The following is an 18,193-nucleotide window of genomic DNA, read 5'->3' as shown; positions in this document are numbered from 1 at the left end:
GGCAGGGGGATGAACCAGTATGATCGAGCTGAGGATGAGCCAGCAGGTTTACAAGTAGACGATGGGTGTAACATGAATGTAAGGAAGGACAAGCCAATGATTGGGTACAAGTGCCAACAGAACAAAGAGTTAAATTGTACCACAGAGGCAAAATTTAAAAGGATAAAGAATATAGGACTGGGGTGTTGTATTTAAATGCGCGTAGCATTCGGAATAAGGTGGATGAACTCAGGCACAGTTAGAGATTAGCCGGAATGATGTTGTGAGCATCACTGAGTTGTGGCTGAAAGAAGGTCACAGTTGGGAGCTTAACATCAAAGGATATAGTTGATATTGAAAGGACAGGCAGGAAGGCATCAGGCGATGGTGTGGCTCTGTTGATATGAGATCGAAGAACATCTTTAGAAAGAGGTGATATAGGGTCAGAGAATGTCAAATGGTTGTGGGTGGAGTTAAGAACTGCAAGGGGAGAAATTTCTCAAATGGCATGTCTGACAAAGGAAATTAGGACATAAATGCCATGGAAAGGACATATGAGGTAGCAAAAGTGAGTGGGAAGTTGAATGATTGGGAAGCTTTTAAAATCCAACAAAGGCAACTAAAAAAGCTATAAGAAGGGAAAAGATGAAATACAAGGGCAGACTAGCCAATAATATAAAGCATGATACTAAAAGAATTTTCAGTTGTATAAAGGAGTAAAAGGGAGATGAGAGATGACATTGGACTATTGGAAACTGATACTGGTGAGGTAGTAATGGGGGACAAAGAAATGACAGATGAACTTATTGGGTACTTTGCATCAGTTTTCACTGTGGAAGACACTAGCAGTGTGCCAGTTGTCCGTGAGTGTCATGGAGCAGATGTGAGTGACATTGCTATTACAAAGGAAAAAATGCTAGGCAAACTCAAATGTCTTAAGGTGGATAAATCACCCGGGCCAGATGGGCCACATCCCAGAGTCCTGAGAGAGGTTGCTGAAGAGATAATGGACATATTGGTCATGATCTTTCAAGAATCACTTGATTCTGGCATGGCCCCGGAGGACTGGAAGATTGCAAATGTCATTCCACTCTTTAAGAAGGGAGCAAGTCAAAAGAAAGAAAATTATAGGCCAGTTAGCTTAACCTCAGTGGTTGGAAAAATGTGGGAGTCTATTAGTAAGGATGTCATTTCGAGGTACTTGCATACTTGTGATAAAGTAGCTCAAAGTCAGCATGGTTTCTGCGAAGGGAAATCTTGCCTGACAAATCTGTTGGAGTTCTTCGAGGAAGTAACAAGCAGGGTGGACAAAGGAGAGGCAGTGGATGTCACTTACTTGGATTTTCAGAAGACTTTTGATAAGGTGCCACACATGAGGCTGCTTAACAAGATAAATTCCTATGGCATTACAGGAAAGGTACTGGTATGGATAGTGGAATGGCTGACAGGCAGGAGGCAGCAAGTGGGAATAAAAGGGCCCTTTTCTGGTTGGCTGCCAGTGACCAGTGGTGCTCCTCAGGGGTCAGTATTGGGATAGCTACTTTTCACATTGTTTGTCAGTGATTTAGACAACTAAATTGCTGGCTTTGTGGCAAAGTTAGTGGATGATACAAGGACAGGTGGAGGGGTAGGTAGTGCTGAGGAAGCAATGGATTGCAGCAGGACAGACAAATTGGAAGAATTGGCAAAAAATGTGGCGGATGGAATACAGTGTTGGGAAATGTATCTTGGTAAATACGTTCCTCATTGAAACCTACTCAATGTTTAAAGGACTGGATAGAGTGGATGTTTCCTATGGTGGGGGTATCAAGAACTAGAGGGCACAGCCTCAAAGCAGTGGGGCGACCCTTTAGAACAGAGGTAAGGAGGAATTATTTTAGCTAGGAATGCTCTGTCACAGACTAAATGGAGGCTAAATCCATGGGCATATTTAAAGTGGAGGTTGATAGTTTCCTGATCGGTCAAGGCATTAAATGATATGGCGAGAAGGCAGGTGTGTGGAGTTTGAGTGTGATCCAGGATCAGCCGTAATGGATTGGTGGAGCAGATTCGATGGGGTAATTCTGTTCCTCTGTCTTGTGTTCTAATGACCCTGAGCATAAAGCCAAAGCTAAACAGGAATGGCTTATAAACAACAAACTTAATGTCCTAGAGTGTTCAGCAGAGTCAATCCAATTGAGAATTTCTGGCTGGATGTGTAAAGGGCTGTTCACTCACAATCCCCATGCAATCTGACAGAGCTTTAGCAGTTTTGTAAAGATGAATGGAGAAAAGTATGTGTCCAGCTGTGCGAAGCTGATAAGAGGCCTATCCACACAGACTCAGGGTTGTAATTGCTCCCAAAGTTGCATCTACTGACCTGAAGGTGGTGAATAGTTGTGCAATCAATCATCTTGTGTTTAATAATTGTAATAAATTTATACCAATTTATAGAAATTTGTTTTCACTATGACATGAAAGAGTCTTTTCTGTTGATCAGTGTCAAAAAAGCCAAATTAAATCCACTGTGATTCAATGTTGTAAAACAATAAAACATGAAAACTTCCAAGGGGATGAATGCTTTTTATAGGCACTGTATATATACTGTATGTGCCTCCCCCCAACCCCCATCCCCGAACGTCATGGACCCCAATTTACGATGACTGGCCTACAGAATCTCAAAAGCCTATTCAAATGATAAATAATCCATTATGCTTAATAAAACCTTCACAGTATTATGTTAAATGTATGCAGTTAATTTGTAAGCAGTTGCAAATGCTTTATTGAAACCCATGTGCACCTATAAAATACTGCATTCAGCTCTACAGACCTCTAAATCCATAACAGTTTATTACAAGTTAAGCATTTTTATCTCTTCTCACATTCCCACCCAAAACAAATGCTACATTTGGAGATAACTTCAGCAATTAATTCTAAATAGGGATGTTTAATCTAGCAGTGTAATATTCATGTCTGTTTTGGGATTTCTAAATTTAAGCCCCGTGTCTGTGAGATATAAGATTGCAAATATGAGGTTGTTTTGATTATTCACAGGGGTCTATTCACAGAGAATTGAGGCTAAATTTGGTAGTCCCAAAACAGACAAGAATATTACAATGCTTGATTAAACGTCTCTGTATCAGAGAGATGTGGGTGGCAATGGGCTCACTGGGCAACCCAGTACAGTTGGGCTGAAGGGTCTGTTTGCATTCTGTGTCTATGACTAGATACTCTAGAATACTGACAGCACCTCAATTATGCATCTGCTAAACTGAGCTCCTAGGCTGCTAGAGGTTATTAGCAATGACAATAAAAAATTACTCCAGGAAACATTCTGAGATATTTTTGTTTTGATGAGTTGTCTTAAACTGGAAACAAGAAGCCCATTAATTGGTAAACTATTGACACAAATGTCTTTTAGTATCCTTATTTAAGATCTTTCCATCAATGATGAAAAATAACTGAAACCATCTTTTCCATTCCTACCTTATTAAAAAAAACAAAGCTGGTGAATTGAAATGAATATTTATACGTTCTGAGTAATGGATTATCATTTCACAGACTATAATTTGGACGTTCATGAGTGAATGCTCCAGAACAAAATAGATTTCTCTATTTTAAAATTTATGTTAAATCTCTATTTTTAAAGTGTTAATGGCCATTGGTGAAGCATTGAAATGCCATATGAGCCAGGAAATACTGAGCCTGGGTAACAATACAGGGAAGTGTCTTCACAAATTGAAATGTATTTTAAAGGAAGGAATAGAGCATGAAAAATCTAACATAAACACTAGTCTCCATTCAGGCTTCTAAGGATACAAACAATGTCTTGGGCACATGTTTACCCGGGTGCTTGTGTGGCTTTTTATTGCTTGTAAATGTGAATTATTACCAACTCTTTATTTTTACATTCCAAATTAAACAAGCAGCTTTGCTGGGAGAGGCAGTTACATCAACACTATTGTAATTGTACAACGGTTTCATTTCTCTGTTGATTAATTTTGACCATTGTGTGTAATGGACTTTTTGTTTCTTTTGCAGCTACTTGGGTTTATCTATGCCTGTTACGTTATCAAAATTGTTGCTGAGGAGGAAGACAGCTGTAAGTACTTCAAATGGCAATAATGCTGAAAACCTGGTCAAAAAGTATGTATTTATCGACTTACCAAATTTCAAAAAGTTCCTCCCCGTACCTAGTTAGTGCATTAGGCAGCAACCATGCCATTTCTTTCGAGTTAATCTGTTTTATGAGGCTGAGTTGCTAGCCGAACATTCAAACCAGCACGAGTTAACGTGCGAGGTGCCAGCCAGATTTGAACCCGGGACCTCTCGCTCCAAAGTCTGGTGAAGATGCCTCTTCACCATCAACTTAAAAAGTTCAAAAAGTTCAAAGTAAATTTATTATCAAAGTACATATATACAACTCTGAGATTTACTGTCATGAAGGCATTCTCAATAAATCCATCGAATAATAACCATAGCAGAATCAATGGGCATTCAACTAGCGTGCAAAAGACAACAAACTGTGGAAATACTAAAAAGAAATAAGCAATGAATATTGAGAACATGAGGTGATAAGTCCTTGAGAGTGAGTCCATAGGTTGTGGGAACATTTCAATGATGGGGCAAATTGAGTGAAGTTATCCCCTTAAATTATAACTTAAAAATTAGATCCGCTTCATTATCCATCTGAATTTCTTACTGAAATAAATGATGAGAGAAACTCCCTGTTTCAGTTCACCTTGCATCCAGAAGTTCATTGGTTAAAGGGTGGCAAGGTAGCATAGCAGTTGCTGCAACACTATTACAGCACCAGCAGTCGGGGTTCAATTCCTGCCATTGTCTGTAAGGAGTTGGTGCATTCCCTCCTTTACCATTTGGGTTTCCTCCTGTACTCCAGTTTCCTCATATAATTCCAAAGACATTCAGTTTGGGTTAATAAGTTGTTGGAAAGCTATGTTGGCACTGGAAGGAAGCATGGTGACACATGCCAGCAGCCCCCAGGACATACTCAGATTGTACTGGTCATGTTATTGTACATGTGTCAAATAAGGTTAAACTATCTAATTCTAATGAGTATATCAAATTAATACCGCAAAATATAGGAGCAGAACTAGGCCATTTCATCATGGCTGAACCATTTTCCCTCTCAACTCCAATCTCCTGCTTTCTCCCTGTATCCCTCATGCCCAGATCAATCAATAATCTATCAACCTCTACCTCTATAGCCCTAACCCCTTTAAGTATTCGGAGCAATTATTTAACATTGGTATCTGTTGATTGCCCAGCTAACTCATGAGACAGGGTACATTAAGGCATGTTTATTATTCCATGCCACGTTGAAATACAAAAGCTTAACAGTTATTAAACCATCTAATTTCTTTAACCAGAGAGTGGTGAATCTGTGGAATTCATTGCCACAGGCAGCTGTGGGGGCCAGTCATTGTTTCTGATGATGTAGATGATAAATGAACAAGCAAGTTGTATTTAAAAAGAATAATGATAAATTATAACTCCTATGCTTGCTGGAACATTTATGCCAAGTCCTGAAGGCAGCCTAATGCAATTGACCAGGTGAGACGTCCTTATCAACTTTCCGCAGGATCTATATGGCACTTTGAGTTTTAATATTGTGACAATATTCAAAAGTGCACACAAAGTTTGGATATCATCCTTTCAATGGAGGAAAATAGGATTTCCCCTTTAACATTGGCAAACTTGTGAAAAGCTCGACTCTAGTAGGTTAATAAAGATGAAGCATCAAAACCATTGGATTTCTTATGAGTTCTGTTGGAGAAGTGACAAAAGATGATCCATATCACATCAATTTGTTGCCGTTCACATGATTTGTTTTTGGTGTATGTGGGGTGGGGGGGGTGGACATTCTTGTTGCCATTTGCATGATTGTTTTTTACGTGCATGGGAGAGAGTTGATGTTTTCTCTTTTGAATGGCTTCCTTGGTTTTTGTTGTCTCATAGCTCTCTGGAGAAGGCGAATCTCAGTAGTATACTGCCTACATACTTTGATAATAAATGTACCTTGAACCTTGAAATAATTCAAGTACCCCAGGTGCCTGAGGTGCAATACCACACAAGATTAACCAATAAATGAAAGAGATATTTGACTTAATTTTTTTCTCAGTTTTATAATGCTTGGGAAAGAATAGTGTGAAATTTCAAACCTATTTTCATTTGACAAAAAAATCCAGTTATTTGATTTATATTCTGCCCCATCTACCCAGAATGCACATCACACCAACTATTACTACAACACAGAAACTTGACTTAGCTATGTGCAATACTCCTGGCCAGAAAATCATATAAAGTCTATTTTAACACCGTATGTCTGAGCTTTCTCAATTCTTCTGTCAAAATTATAGCAATTACGGAATTCAATAACCTATGTCCTCCCCCACAAAATATCTATTTTTGAAGATTATCCAACTGGAAATAAATTTGTAACTTTGGACTGATTTCATGCAGTAATTAATAGAAGTATGTACTTCACCCACATAAATTAACATACATCATCACTGGCATTATACAATTAATTTCAATTATTAAATCTCTGGTGATGTAAGATCTCTTTGAACCATTTTCCAAAAACCTAAAGGAGAGGGTTTCTAAGAGAATTTATCAAATTTGTCTGAATTACTGATTCCATTACAATGAGAAAATTAATTTGGTTTAAAGAATAAATTTAGACAGTTTGGAAAATAGAAGATAGATAAAAAGCTGGATTAAATTTACAATACCCTTGTATTTATAAATAACCTCCAATGTTTTTCTGCTGAAGGCTTTAGCACATACTGAGAACAATCTTGACATGGGAGGAAAATTTGTTATAGATTGCTGCTTTCATAAATAATGAAACTGTTGCAGAATGCTCTCGAGAGGCAACCGCATATTGTTATTTGCAAAAATTATTTGGGGCAGAGGAACTTCGCTTTCTTTTACTTTTCAATTTCACTTCCTGTAGGATTTGGCTTGTTTGCTTTTAGGGCAGCTAAACAATAATCTTTAAATGACAGTGGCCTTTTTAGCGGGAGGAAATTATCTTAATGCATTCAGGTACTATTCAAGACTGATAATCTTTATCTGATGAAGGAGGTTGAATTCATGTTTTCTCAGTCATTAATTTAATTAAACTATTATTTTTGCACTTTATATGATTTCCACAAAAATTACCACAGTACTGTAAAGATTTACTTGCAACTGAATGAAATTAAGTTTAAATTAAGGCTGATTTTCTCCTAGGTACCAAATGAAGCTTTTTTTTTCTCGTTACCATGCCCACCTTAATTAGGAGTATAGGAACAAATGAAGTGGAGAATCTATTTAACCTCCCAAGAATTCAGTCAGATGTTTGCTGATCTAGCACCTGGCTTTAAAATAAAAACAACCAGCGGTGGTTAATTAAAAATCTCATATTGAAAATTAACAATGAGCAACAATTGCTATTTGCAGAACAGAGGTCTGTGCTCCTCCAAATCTGGATAGTTAAGGAGCAAGACCCTGCCTGGAGACCACCAGAGTCAGGGGTCATCACTTCCATCAAATTCTTGATCTAAGCCCTTTAGTCCTAGACCACTGCCTACGTCAACTAGTCAAATGATCAATCCTGATCTCTTTTATCAGTTCCTACTAAGGGCTTGAAAAGTTTAATCAGCCCATTTTATTTTTCAGAGACCATGACCTTAAGTTGTGGTTTCTCCTAACTAGGCCTTTGATTACCCTGACATTACCCTTGGCAAGTGTCCCCAGCTATCTCTGGTCCAACCTGAGTTGGCCCTATTTCTTCAAGAGATTCCTTCAACGCAGAGGCTGCTTAGTCTAGCATCTGCCGATAGGGATATGAATGTCTAGCACAGGCCACTCCAAAGCTGTGTTGTTACCACTGAAGTTCATGCTGCAGAAGTAATGTGTCTCTTTTCTTTGTCCTGTGCCACCAGTAAGTCTGTTGCCTTCCTTACAGAATTTATTACTGCCAGAAGTTTACTTACTAAAATAAAAATCACCTCATTCCTGATGACTAACAGGAGATAGCATAATACCCCACGTGGGTTAATGCCTTATGCTAGTTCTTCTTCGTCTATTGCGCTGCATTGCAGGGCAGCAAGGTAACACAACAGCGACCCGGCTTCAGCTCCCACCAATGCCTGTAAGCAGATTGTACATTCTCCCCCATGATCATGTGTCCAAAGATGTACCAGTGGATACATCTTTGTAAATTTGTTGTAAATTGTCGCGTGACTAGGCTAGGATTAAATCGGGGGATTACTCTGTGGCACAGCTTGAAGGGCCTATTCTGTAAATAGATAAACAGATTCCCATTTCTCAGACGTGAGTATTTCACGTTGGGTGTAACAATGGCTTTGTATAGTGAAAATATAGCACTTATTTCCTTGTTTTCAGGTCAGAATTACATGATAATAAAAGCTGTTTGTGTCAATGCAACTGTGCTAAATAGGGTGAATTCAGGACAGATCCCACCACTCTTAACGGGGCATCCATGAGGCACTGTGGATCACCAGCAGCAGAAGAAATGGTTACTATCAAAACCTGGCCCTTGGCACATCCATCATTCTCACATTGCCATCAAACCCAGCAATGCTGAGACCTGTGTCATGCCTATTTAATTTGTACTTAACACATGGTGATGATGCAAGGTGGGTGCAGTAGATAGAGTTAAATAATCTCACAAACAAGATTAAATCAAAGCTTTGTGGTTCAGGCCTACTCATGAATAGAGGCAGAAAATGAATTGGCTAATGGGAGGAGAACATTCCCATCCACGGTGATGGCAAGACCCAGCGTGTGAGCGTTAAAGGCAACAGTGAAGCATCACAGCCAAGTTCAGTAGAAGGTGTGAGATGTTTACTACAGCTGAGATATCCAACATCTCAGAAACCAGTCTTCACCCAATTCAGTTTACTTCGTTGTTTGTCAAGAACCGCCTGAGAACTCTGTTCTCACTATAGCTATGAAGTCAGGCAGCATCTCCCGATGTACCATCAAACCAGCAGTGCTGGCAGAAGCTCCACAGCTCAGGTTTGAGCTCCCTGAACGTTTTGGCAGTTTAATTCAGGTTACTGATGGGAGCAGATAAAACCCACTCAGTTCCAGATTTCATCCCACTTTGGTGCAGGGAAGGACCAGAGAAATGAATTCCAGAGGTGAGATGAAAGTAACAGCCATTGATATCAAGGTGGGACATTTTACTGACATTACATAAATTCTGGCAAAACCACCCAAATAATAAAGTTATAATTCACACAAAGAAGTATCATTGAGGTTATTGGAGATCAATTATCTCATGACCAGGACATTACTCAAAAGCTCCTTTTGGCAAAGTCCTAGATCCGGCCATCCTCATCAGAATCTTCCATCCTTTGCTCACATTCCAAATAAATTAATTAGTGAAAAAAGAGTTCTGTGTATTTTTAAAACTCTCAAAGTCAATGTAATAATTTGAACTTCCAAAATCCTAAGATAACAGTTAAATGTTAGGATGTTATTATGTGTATGCAGTGGAAAGAGTTTCACAATAAGAAGCAAAAAGGCATAGAATATTGTAATACGTCGAAGGGTTTTTTTAAACATTTATAAAGATCATAGATGTCACATTCACTTTACAGCTTCAAAGTCAAAGTGCATTTATTATCAAAGAATGTATAAATTGTACAACCTTGAGATTTGTCTGCTTACAGACAGCCACAAAGAATGAAACCCAAAAAAAACAATAAAAAAAATAAAGACCAGCACATGATGTGCAGAGAAAGAGAAAAAAAACACAAATAGTGCAAATGATAGAAGCAAGCAACAGGATTCTGAACCAAATTGTATCCTTGGATCTGAATCCCCGGAGCAGCCTGGAGTAGGCCCGAACCTCGGACTCAATTCATCGTATTAGCTGAGCAAATCAGCACAAAGCACAGCAGCCAGTGCAAACTCATGGCTCAGCTTCGTGGAGAGAGGAGTGAGCGTCTCAGAAGAGCGAGCAAAATTGGCCAGGCTCTTTCCTACAGTCCCAACACCCCGACTTCTCAGTCTATCTGGGCCACTGTTTAAATTCTCCAAACAGCGGATCATGGCTCACATTAGGACCTGAGTCCGGCCGCAGTAAACTGCTCCTGGCCCAGACCACGCTGCCCAGTGATTCACTCTGGGTCCAGACTTCATTGCCCTGCCCGAAGCTAGTCTCAACCTCTCCAAACTGGCTTGGTGCTTAGTTGATCCAACCTCACACCCAGGTCAAAATACCTCCGCCTCAACTCCTCCTCTCCAAATCACTCACTCAAACTCCATCTGCGTCAATTTTGCAATGCACCAACATGCCTCATTCCTCAAATTCGCTTCGCCTTTGCTCTCTTTTTCATTGTTAGCAGAGATAGTTTACCACAATTTACTTCAGAAAAGGTGTTATTGATAATATTTTCAGTCAAAATTTTTGCCTTTTGAACTACCACTAAGCTGCCGCATGCCTTCAGTAGTGCTATCTTAAACCCATCTCAAATATCCTTTGATTCCTGATGAAGGGACTTGGCCTGAAATGTTGACTGTCTTTCAAATGGGGGTGTCCAATTTTTTTATACCATGGAGCTTGCCACTATCTAAGAGGTGTGAGGACCCCAGGTTGGGAGCCCCTGCTCTCCATAGATGCTGTATGAATTGCTGAGTTCCTCCAGGATTGTGTGTGTGTTGCTGAAGATGTCCAACATCTGCAGAATCTCTTGTGTTTATGATTAGCATCAAAAAATCAGTCGATACCTATCTTGAAGATACTCCACAATGGAGTATCCACAAAGGCACCGAATTCTAAAGACATCATACTCCAAGCAAAAAAAGTAATTTCCATCCTAAATGCAAACACGAGGAAATCTGCAGATGCTGGAAATTAAAGCAACACACACAAAATGCTGGTGGAACACAGCAGGCCAGGCAGCATCTATAGGGAGAAGCACTGTCGACGTTTCGGGCCGAGACCCTTCGTCAGGACTAACTGAAAGGAAAGATAGTAAGAGATTTGAAAGTAGGAGGGGGAGGGGGAAATGCGAAATGATAGAAGACCGGAAGAGGTGGGATGAAGCTGAGAGCTGGAAAGGTGATTGGCAAAAGGGATACAGAGCTAGAAAAGGATCATGGGACGAGAGGCCTAGGGAGAAAGAAAGGGGGAGGGGAGCACTAGAGGGAAATGGACAACTGGCAGAGTGTTGGGCAGAGAGAGAGAGAAAAAAGAGGAGGGTGAAAAAAACTAAATATATCAGGGATGGGGTAAGAAGGGGAGGAGGGGCATTAACGGAAGCTAGAGAAGTCAATGTTCATGCCATCAAGTTGGAGGCTACCCAGCCAGTATATAAGGTGTTGTTCCTCCAACCTGAGTGTGGCTTCATCTTGACAGTAGAGGAGGCCATGGATAGACATATCAGAATGGGAATGGGATGTGGAATTAAAATGTGTGGCCACTGGGAGATCTCTGGCGGACAGAGCGTAGGTGTTCAGCAAAACGGTCTCCTAGTCCATCCTAAATGTCTAACTCTTTGTTCTAAAACTCTGACCTTAGCCTCTGGGCTCCCTAGCCAAGGAAGACATTCTGTCAACATCTTTTGATTTTCAATAAGTCCCATAATATTTTTTTAAGCTTTTAACAATTTCAGAGTGTGGCTACTGCATAAAAGAGGCATTCAAACAGTCAGTGTTCACCATTATTACTCAATGAACCTAAAGCTTCTTTACAATGAACACACTTGTACAGTAATTCAGTGCTTCTCCACAAAACCCATTGTTCATCTGCCATCAGTACAAGACATTCAGGTATTTACAAACTATTCTCCCTGCAAAATATCCTGTAAATGGTTTTTTTTTCATTGCAGAATGTGTAAATTGTTTTTTAATGGTATTTTAAGCCATGATTACAGTTTAGTGGAGCCGTTTAGTGATTATTGTTTGGCACCAGAAAGTTAATGTAGGTGAATACAATTCCCTTACATGAATATTTTAAAATGTAATTATTTTTATAAGACTGTTCAACTTTTGCCTCAGTAGTATGTTCATTTTGCAGTCTTTATTTTGTGTTTCTGATACACTGGCATTTAAGGCAATTGAGAAGAAACTTATGAGACTAAATCCTGGGATGAGAGGGTTGTCCTGCTAAAAAAAATGTTGGATCTGCATTCGTTAGACCTTTGAAGAATGAATGGTGATCACATTAAAACATATAAGATCCCAAGGTCAATTTTGAGAAGGGAGACATAAGAGAGCTTGAATCTGGAGAAAAAATAAGCTTCTGGAAGAACTCAGAGGGTCAAGGAGCGTTCATGGAGGTACAGGGATGATTAATGTTTTAGGTCGTCCTACGTCAAGAAACATATAGAGCAGGGGTTCCCATCCTGGTGTCCATGAACCCCTCAATTAATGGTAGGGGTCCATGGCATTAAAAAGGTTGGGAATCCCTGATATAAAGCGATGACCTAACAGGTTTACTCTCCCTTTACCTCCACAGATAATCTCTGGCCTGCTGAGTCCTGCTAGCAGGTTATTAGCCATTGAGTTGTACCCTCTGGTGGGAGGCACTCAAACAAGGGACATAATTAAAAGAAACAGGGGCCGTAGGTTGCATAATGTCTTCTTGCTGAAATTCGTGGATCTCTGATGTTGATTTCTGTCTCTCTGGAGATCCATGGGATCACATGGGATGTCCTTATCAGACATGGATCAAATTGTACAATTTCCCAGATATGTTTCTCTTTTCATGTTGTGTTAAAATTAATCCAATTCGTTTCAGAGCAACCATTGTTAACAATTCCCTGGACAACCAGCTTTCACTACACCGTGCCAAATTGAGAGCCAACCAATTAAGTCCCATACTTACCCATTGTCTCTGACAACTGTGTCTGCTCGTCGATCTCTTCCTCAACCCTTAGTTCTTACTTACCGCCCTCCAAGATGCCCTCCTACTCAACTAAACAATTGCCAAACTGGATTCCTCATCCCCACACCTCCCCCCTTACCACCATTCCGGGCCCCAGACAGTCCTTCCAGGTGAGGCAACACTTCACCTGCGAGTCTGCTGGTGTCAACTATTGCATCCAGTGCTCCCGGTGCGGCCTCCTCTACATCGGCGAGACCCAACACAGATTGGGGGACCGCTTCGTCGAGCACCTATGCTCCGTCCATCACAATGGACAAGACCTCCCGGTTGCCACCCACTTCAACTCTGCCTCTCATTCCCATCTAGATATGTCCATACATGGCCTCCTCTACTGCCATGATGAGGCCAAACACAGGTTGGAGGAGCAACACCTCATCTACCATCTGGGTAGCCTCCAGCTTGGTGGTATGAACATTGAATTCTCCAATTTCTGGTAATTCCCTCCCCCTTCCCCTTCCCCTATCCCAGCTCCCTCTCTGCCTCTCTCCCCTTTCAACTTTCTGCTTCTTTATCTCTACAGTTCTTTCATGCTTATCCCCTCCCCCTCCCCCCTTTACCTTTCCTCTGATTGGTTTTCCACCTGGTGCCTCTAGGCCCTACCCCCTCCCCATCTCTATTACTGAGCTTCGGTCCTCTCTTCCCCCCCCATTCCTGATGAAGGGTCTCGGCCCGAAATGTTGGCTACTCTTTTCTAACGGATGCTGCCTGGCCTGCTGAGTTCTTCCAGCGTTGTGTACATATTCTTGGATTCCTCATTGCTTTTGGCCAGTCACTTGGTTGCAGATGCCATCTCAGAACCAGGATCTGATCATGACACTCATTACAAGATTCATCCAAGCTAGCCTTGGTCTCAGATGCACATTTTCAACCATAAGACCACAAGACATACGTCATCGTCATCATCATCACCATTATATGCTGTATCGTACGATGTGGGCAATCATAGTCTTGAGCATGATTGTTCATGGAAAGTTTTTCTACAGTAGTGGTTTTCTTTTGCCATCTTCTGGTCTGTGTCTTTACAAGACGGGTGACCCCAGCCATTATCAATACTGTTCAGAGATTGTCAGCCTGGTGTCAGTGGTGGCATAACCAGGACGTGATATGCACCAGATGTTCTTAGGACCATCCAGCACCTGCTCCCATAACACCATCAGACATAGGAGCTGAATTAAGCCATTCAGCCCATTGAGTCTGCTCTGCCATTTCAGCATGCCTGATCCCAGATCCCACCAAACCCCGTACACCTGCCTTCTCGCCATAATCTTTGATGTCCTGACCACTCGGGGAACTATCAACTTTCAATTTAAATATGCCTACGGACCTGGCATCCACAGTTGTCTCTGGCAGGGCAATCCACAGATTCACTACTCTGGCTAAAAAAATTCCTCCTTATCTCTGTTCTAAAATGTCACCCCTCAATTTTGAGGCATTGCCCTCTAGTTCTGGACAACCCCACCATAGGAAACTTCCTCTCCGCATCCACCTTATCTAGTCCTTTCAACTTTCCATAGGTTTCAGTGAAGTGTCCCGTCCCCCCCCCCCCCCACCCTCAACCAACATTCTTTTAAATTCTGGTGAGTACAGGCTCAAAGATGCAAAAACACTTTTCATATGCTAACTCCTTCATTCCCAGAATCATCCTTGTGAACCTCCTCTGAACGCTTTCCAGTGACAACACTGAGATATAGAGCCCAGTACTCCAAGTGCGGCCTGACTAGTGTCTTATAAAGCATCAGCATTATCTCCTTGTTTTTATATTCTATTCCCCTTGTAATGAATGCCAACCTTGCATTTGCCTTCTTTACCACAGACTCATCTGTAAATTAACCTTCTGGGAGTCTTGCTTGAGAACTCCTAAGTCACATTGTATCTCTGATATTTTGGTTTTCTCCCCATTTATATAATAATCTGTATTTTTGTTTCTTTTACCAAAATGCATTATCATACATTTCCCAATAATATATTCCATCTGCCACATTTTTGCCCATTCTTCCAATTTGTCTAAGTCCTTCTGCATTCACCTCTCCATCTATGTTTGCATCATCTGAAAACTTCGCCACAAAGTCATCAATTCCATTATCTAAATCACTGATAAACAATGTGAAAATTAACAGTTCCAATACTGGCCCCTGAGAAACACCACTAGTCCCTAGCAGCCAACTAGAAAATGCCTCTTTTATTCCCACTCACTGCCTCCTGCCTGTCAGTATCCATGCCAGTATCTTTCCTGTGATGCCATAGGATGTTATCTTGTTAAGCAGCCTCATGTGTGGCTCCTTATCAATTGCCTTCTGAAAATCCAAGTAAATGACATTACACTGCTTCTCCTTTGACCAACCTGCTTGTAACTTCCTCAAAGAATTCTAACACATTTGTCAGGCAGGATTTCCCTTTACAGAAACCATGCATACTTTGACTTATTTTATCATTAGTCTCCAAGTCCCCTGAAACCTCATCCTTAATAATAGACTCCAACACTTTCCCAGCCACTGAGTTTAGACTAACTGGCCTATAATTTCCTTTCTTTTGCCTTCCTTAAAGAGTGGAGTGACACTCCATTTGATACCAAAATCAAATGATTCTTGAAAGATCATGCATCTGCTGTCTCTTCAGCAATCTCTTTCTCTGGGATGTAGTCTATCTGGTCCAAGTGACCTATCCACCTTAAGACCTTTGAGTTTGCCTTTTTCATTTTTGATTGCAATGGCACTCACTCCTGCTCCCTGACACTCATGGACCTCTAGCACACTGCTAGTGTCTTCCACAGTGAAGACAGATGCAAAGTATCCATTAAGTTTATCTGCCATTTCTTTATCCCTCATCATTACCTCACCAGCATCATTTTCCAGTGGTCCAATATCAACTCTCACCTCCCTTTTACTTTTTATATCACTGAAAATACTTTTAGTATCATGCTTTATATTATTGGCTAGTCTGCCCTCGTATTTCATCTTTTCCCTTCTTATAGATTTTTCAGTTGCCTTTTGTTGGATTTTAAAAGCTTCTCAATCATCCAACTTTCCACTCACTTTCGCTAACTTATATGCCTTTCCATGGCTTTTATGCAATCCTTAACTTCCTTTGTCAGCCATGGTTACCTACCCCTAGGATTCAAGTGCAGCCCATCCCTTTTTTACAGGTCTCACCTGCCCCAGAAGAGGTCCCAATGATCCAGAAATCTCAATATCTGCCTCCTGCTCCAATTCTTCAGCCACACATTTATCTGCCACCTCATTCTGTCCCTCTCCTCACTGTCGCGTGGCACAGGCAGCAACCTTGAGATTACAACCCTTGAGGTCCTGCTTCACAACTTCCTTCCTAACTCCCTGTATTCTGTTTTCAGGTCTATGTTGTTGCTACCAATTTGTACCACAACTACCGGCTGCTCAACCTCCCTTTTCAGTGTATTGTGGACATGTTCAGAAACATCGCGGGTCCTGGCACCTGGGAGGCAAACTACCATCCGTGTTTCTTCTCCACGTCCACAGAATCACCTCCTTGCCCCCCTAACTACAGAGCTCCCTGGTCTGCTGCCTTCCCCTTTAGTTCCCTACCCTTCTGGGCCACAGGGTCAGACTAAGTGCCAGAGGCACGGCCACTGTTGCTTCCTCCTGGTAGGTCGATCCCCACCCCCCAACAGTACTCAAGATGGACTACTCAACGTGGCTTTATGTGACCGTGATCAGGGGCTAAGCACCTTGCCCAAGAGTAACCTGCAGACTTGCAGATGGAAGGAGCACCTTACACCTCCTTCGGTAGAGACATATCTTCACCCCGGCATCCAGTAAGACATACAGTACTGTGCAAAATTCTTAGGCACATATATACAGTTAGAGTGCCTAAGACTTTTGCATAGCACTGTATATTTTCCAGTTACCAAGTACTACTAATACTACTGAGCCAATACAAAGCTAAGTACTCTTGTTTCCGTTTCCCTAGCTCCATCCTATTTTAAACAATATATAGTACTGTGCAAGATTCTTAGCCGCCCTAGCTATCTCTATCTATGTGCCTAACATTTTTGCACAGTACTATTGGACTAGAATTGGGCCATTCAGCCCATCGAGTCAGCTCCGCCATTACATTTCATAAAATGTAACATCCTTCAGCCACAGGCACTACAGAAGATTGCAACAATGACCAATTGGCCAAAACTATCAAGGACAACATGCAACTGCAGCAAATATCTAGCACACACTAACACATTTGTAACATGAAGCAAATCAAAATGCTTCTTTAATATTTTAGGAACATATTTATCATTGTGAACAGTGCTGTGGTGGTTATCCTACTGATAGTGTTTGAGCATTTTGAATTAGACACACAACATAAACTATTTCTTGGCTTATATATTATGCTTCGAGCAATTCTGCAGAGTACTCTGAAAATATAGTTGCGTCAATTCTGTCTTTTATTAAAAATAGCACAAATAGGAAAATAAATTAAATAAAGCTATTGTAGAGGGAATTCATCTGGGAAACATTTATTCTCCCATCTTGGAAAATCCCATACCTTGCAGAATAATAATCAGGCAGACAATCCATTCTACCAAATTACAAGCTGAATAACCCAAGAAGACAGTAATCAAAGTTAGGATATGGATTGTTTCAGATTGTGCCTTGCCGAAATTCTGTTGTAATACCTTGTATTGTTAAGTACAATCAGGGATTAGATCATTAATACACCCAATGGCATATAATGGTATTTTTTTATCCCCGAACAGTCGATTTCATCGGAGGATTTGACTCGTATGGCTACCAGGGCCCACAGAAAACATCTCATTTACAACTGCAGCCCATGTATATGTAAGTAGATCTTGTAGCTGAATTTGCTTTGAAACATAATATTCCATAATGTCTTCTTGAATATTTTATTGGATTTGAGTACAAAGACTGTTATAAACTGCTGCAATCCTCCCTGAGAGGGAAAGTTAGTACTCTTTCATTTGTTTTTGCAGTTAAAGCATAGGTTTCTTTCAACTGCTTTAAACTCAATTGAGAATTCAGAGAAACCCCAGAGAAATAAACTGCACCCTTGTGTCCAGTTTTATGTACATAGTTTTGTAACTATTTCTACACATTGACAAGGTGTCATAACTCCGACAGAATGGCTATAGTCATATCTTTCCAGTTTGAGATCATAAGACCATAAGATATAGAAGCAGAATTAGGCCATTTGGCCCATTGCATCTGCTCCACCATTTCAACATTGCGGATCCATTTTTCCTCTCAGCCCCAGTCACCTGTGTTTTCCCGGTATCCTTTTCACAGTTGGTCTATCAATGTCTGTCTTAAATATACT

The 18,193-nt window shown here is 40.8% G+C and overlaps 1 protein-coding gene across 1 annotated transcript in view; it reads left to right on the top strand.

Annotated features, from left to right (window-relative positions):
* Positions 1-18,193, top strand: part of nkain2 (sodium/potassium transporting ATPase interacting 2) — a 575,123-nt gene that overhangs the window by 539,121 nt on the left and 17,809 nt on the right. Inside the window, exons 5-6 of the mRNA XM_073057368.1 lie at positions 4,000-4,060; positions 17,616-17,697. Coding sequence (XP_072913469.1) covers positions 4,000-4,060; positions 17,616-17,697 — 143 coding nt within the window. The remainder of the gene's footprint in view (positions 1-3,999; positions 4,061-17,615; positions 17,698-18,193) is intronic.

Source organism: Hemitrygon akajei, chromosome 9 (assembly GCF_048418815.1).
Source record: "Hemitrygon akajei chromosome 9, sHemAka1.3, whole genome shotgun sequence".
Classification (NCBI taxonomy): Eukaryota; Metazoa; Chordata; class Chondrichthyes; order Myliobatiformes; family Dasyatidae; genus Hemitrygon; species Hemitrygon akajei.
This window is presented reverse-complemented; position numbering and strand designations above follow the sequence as displayed.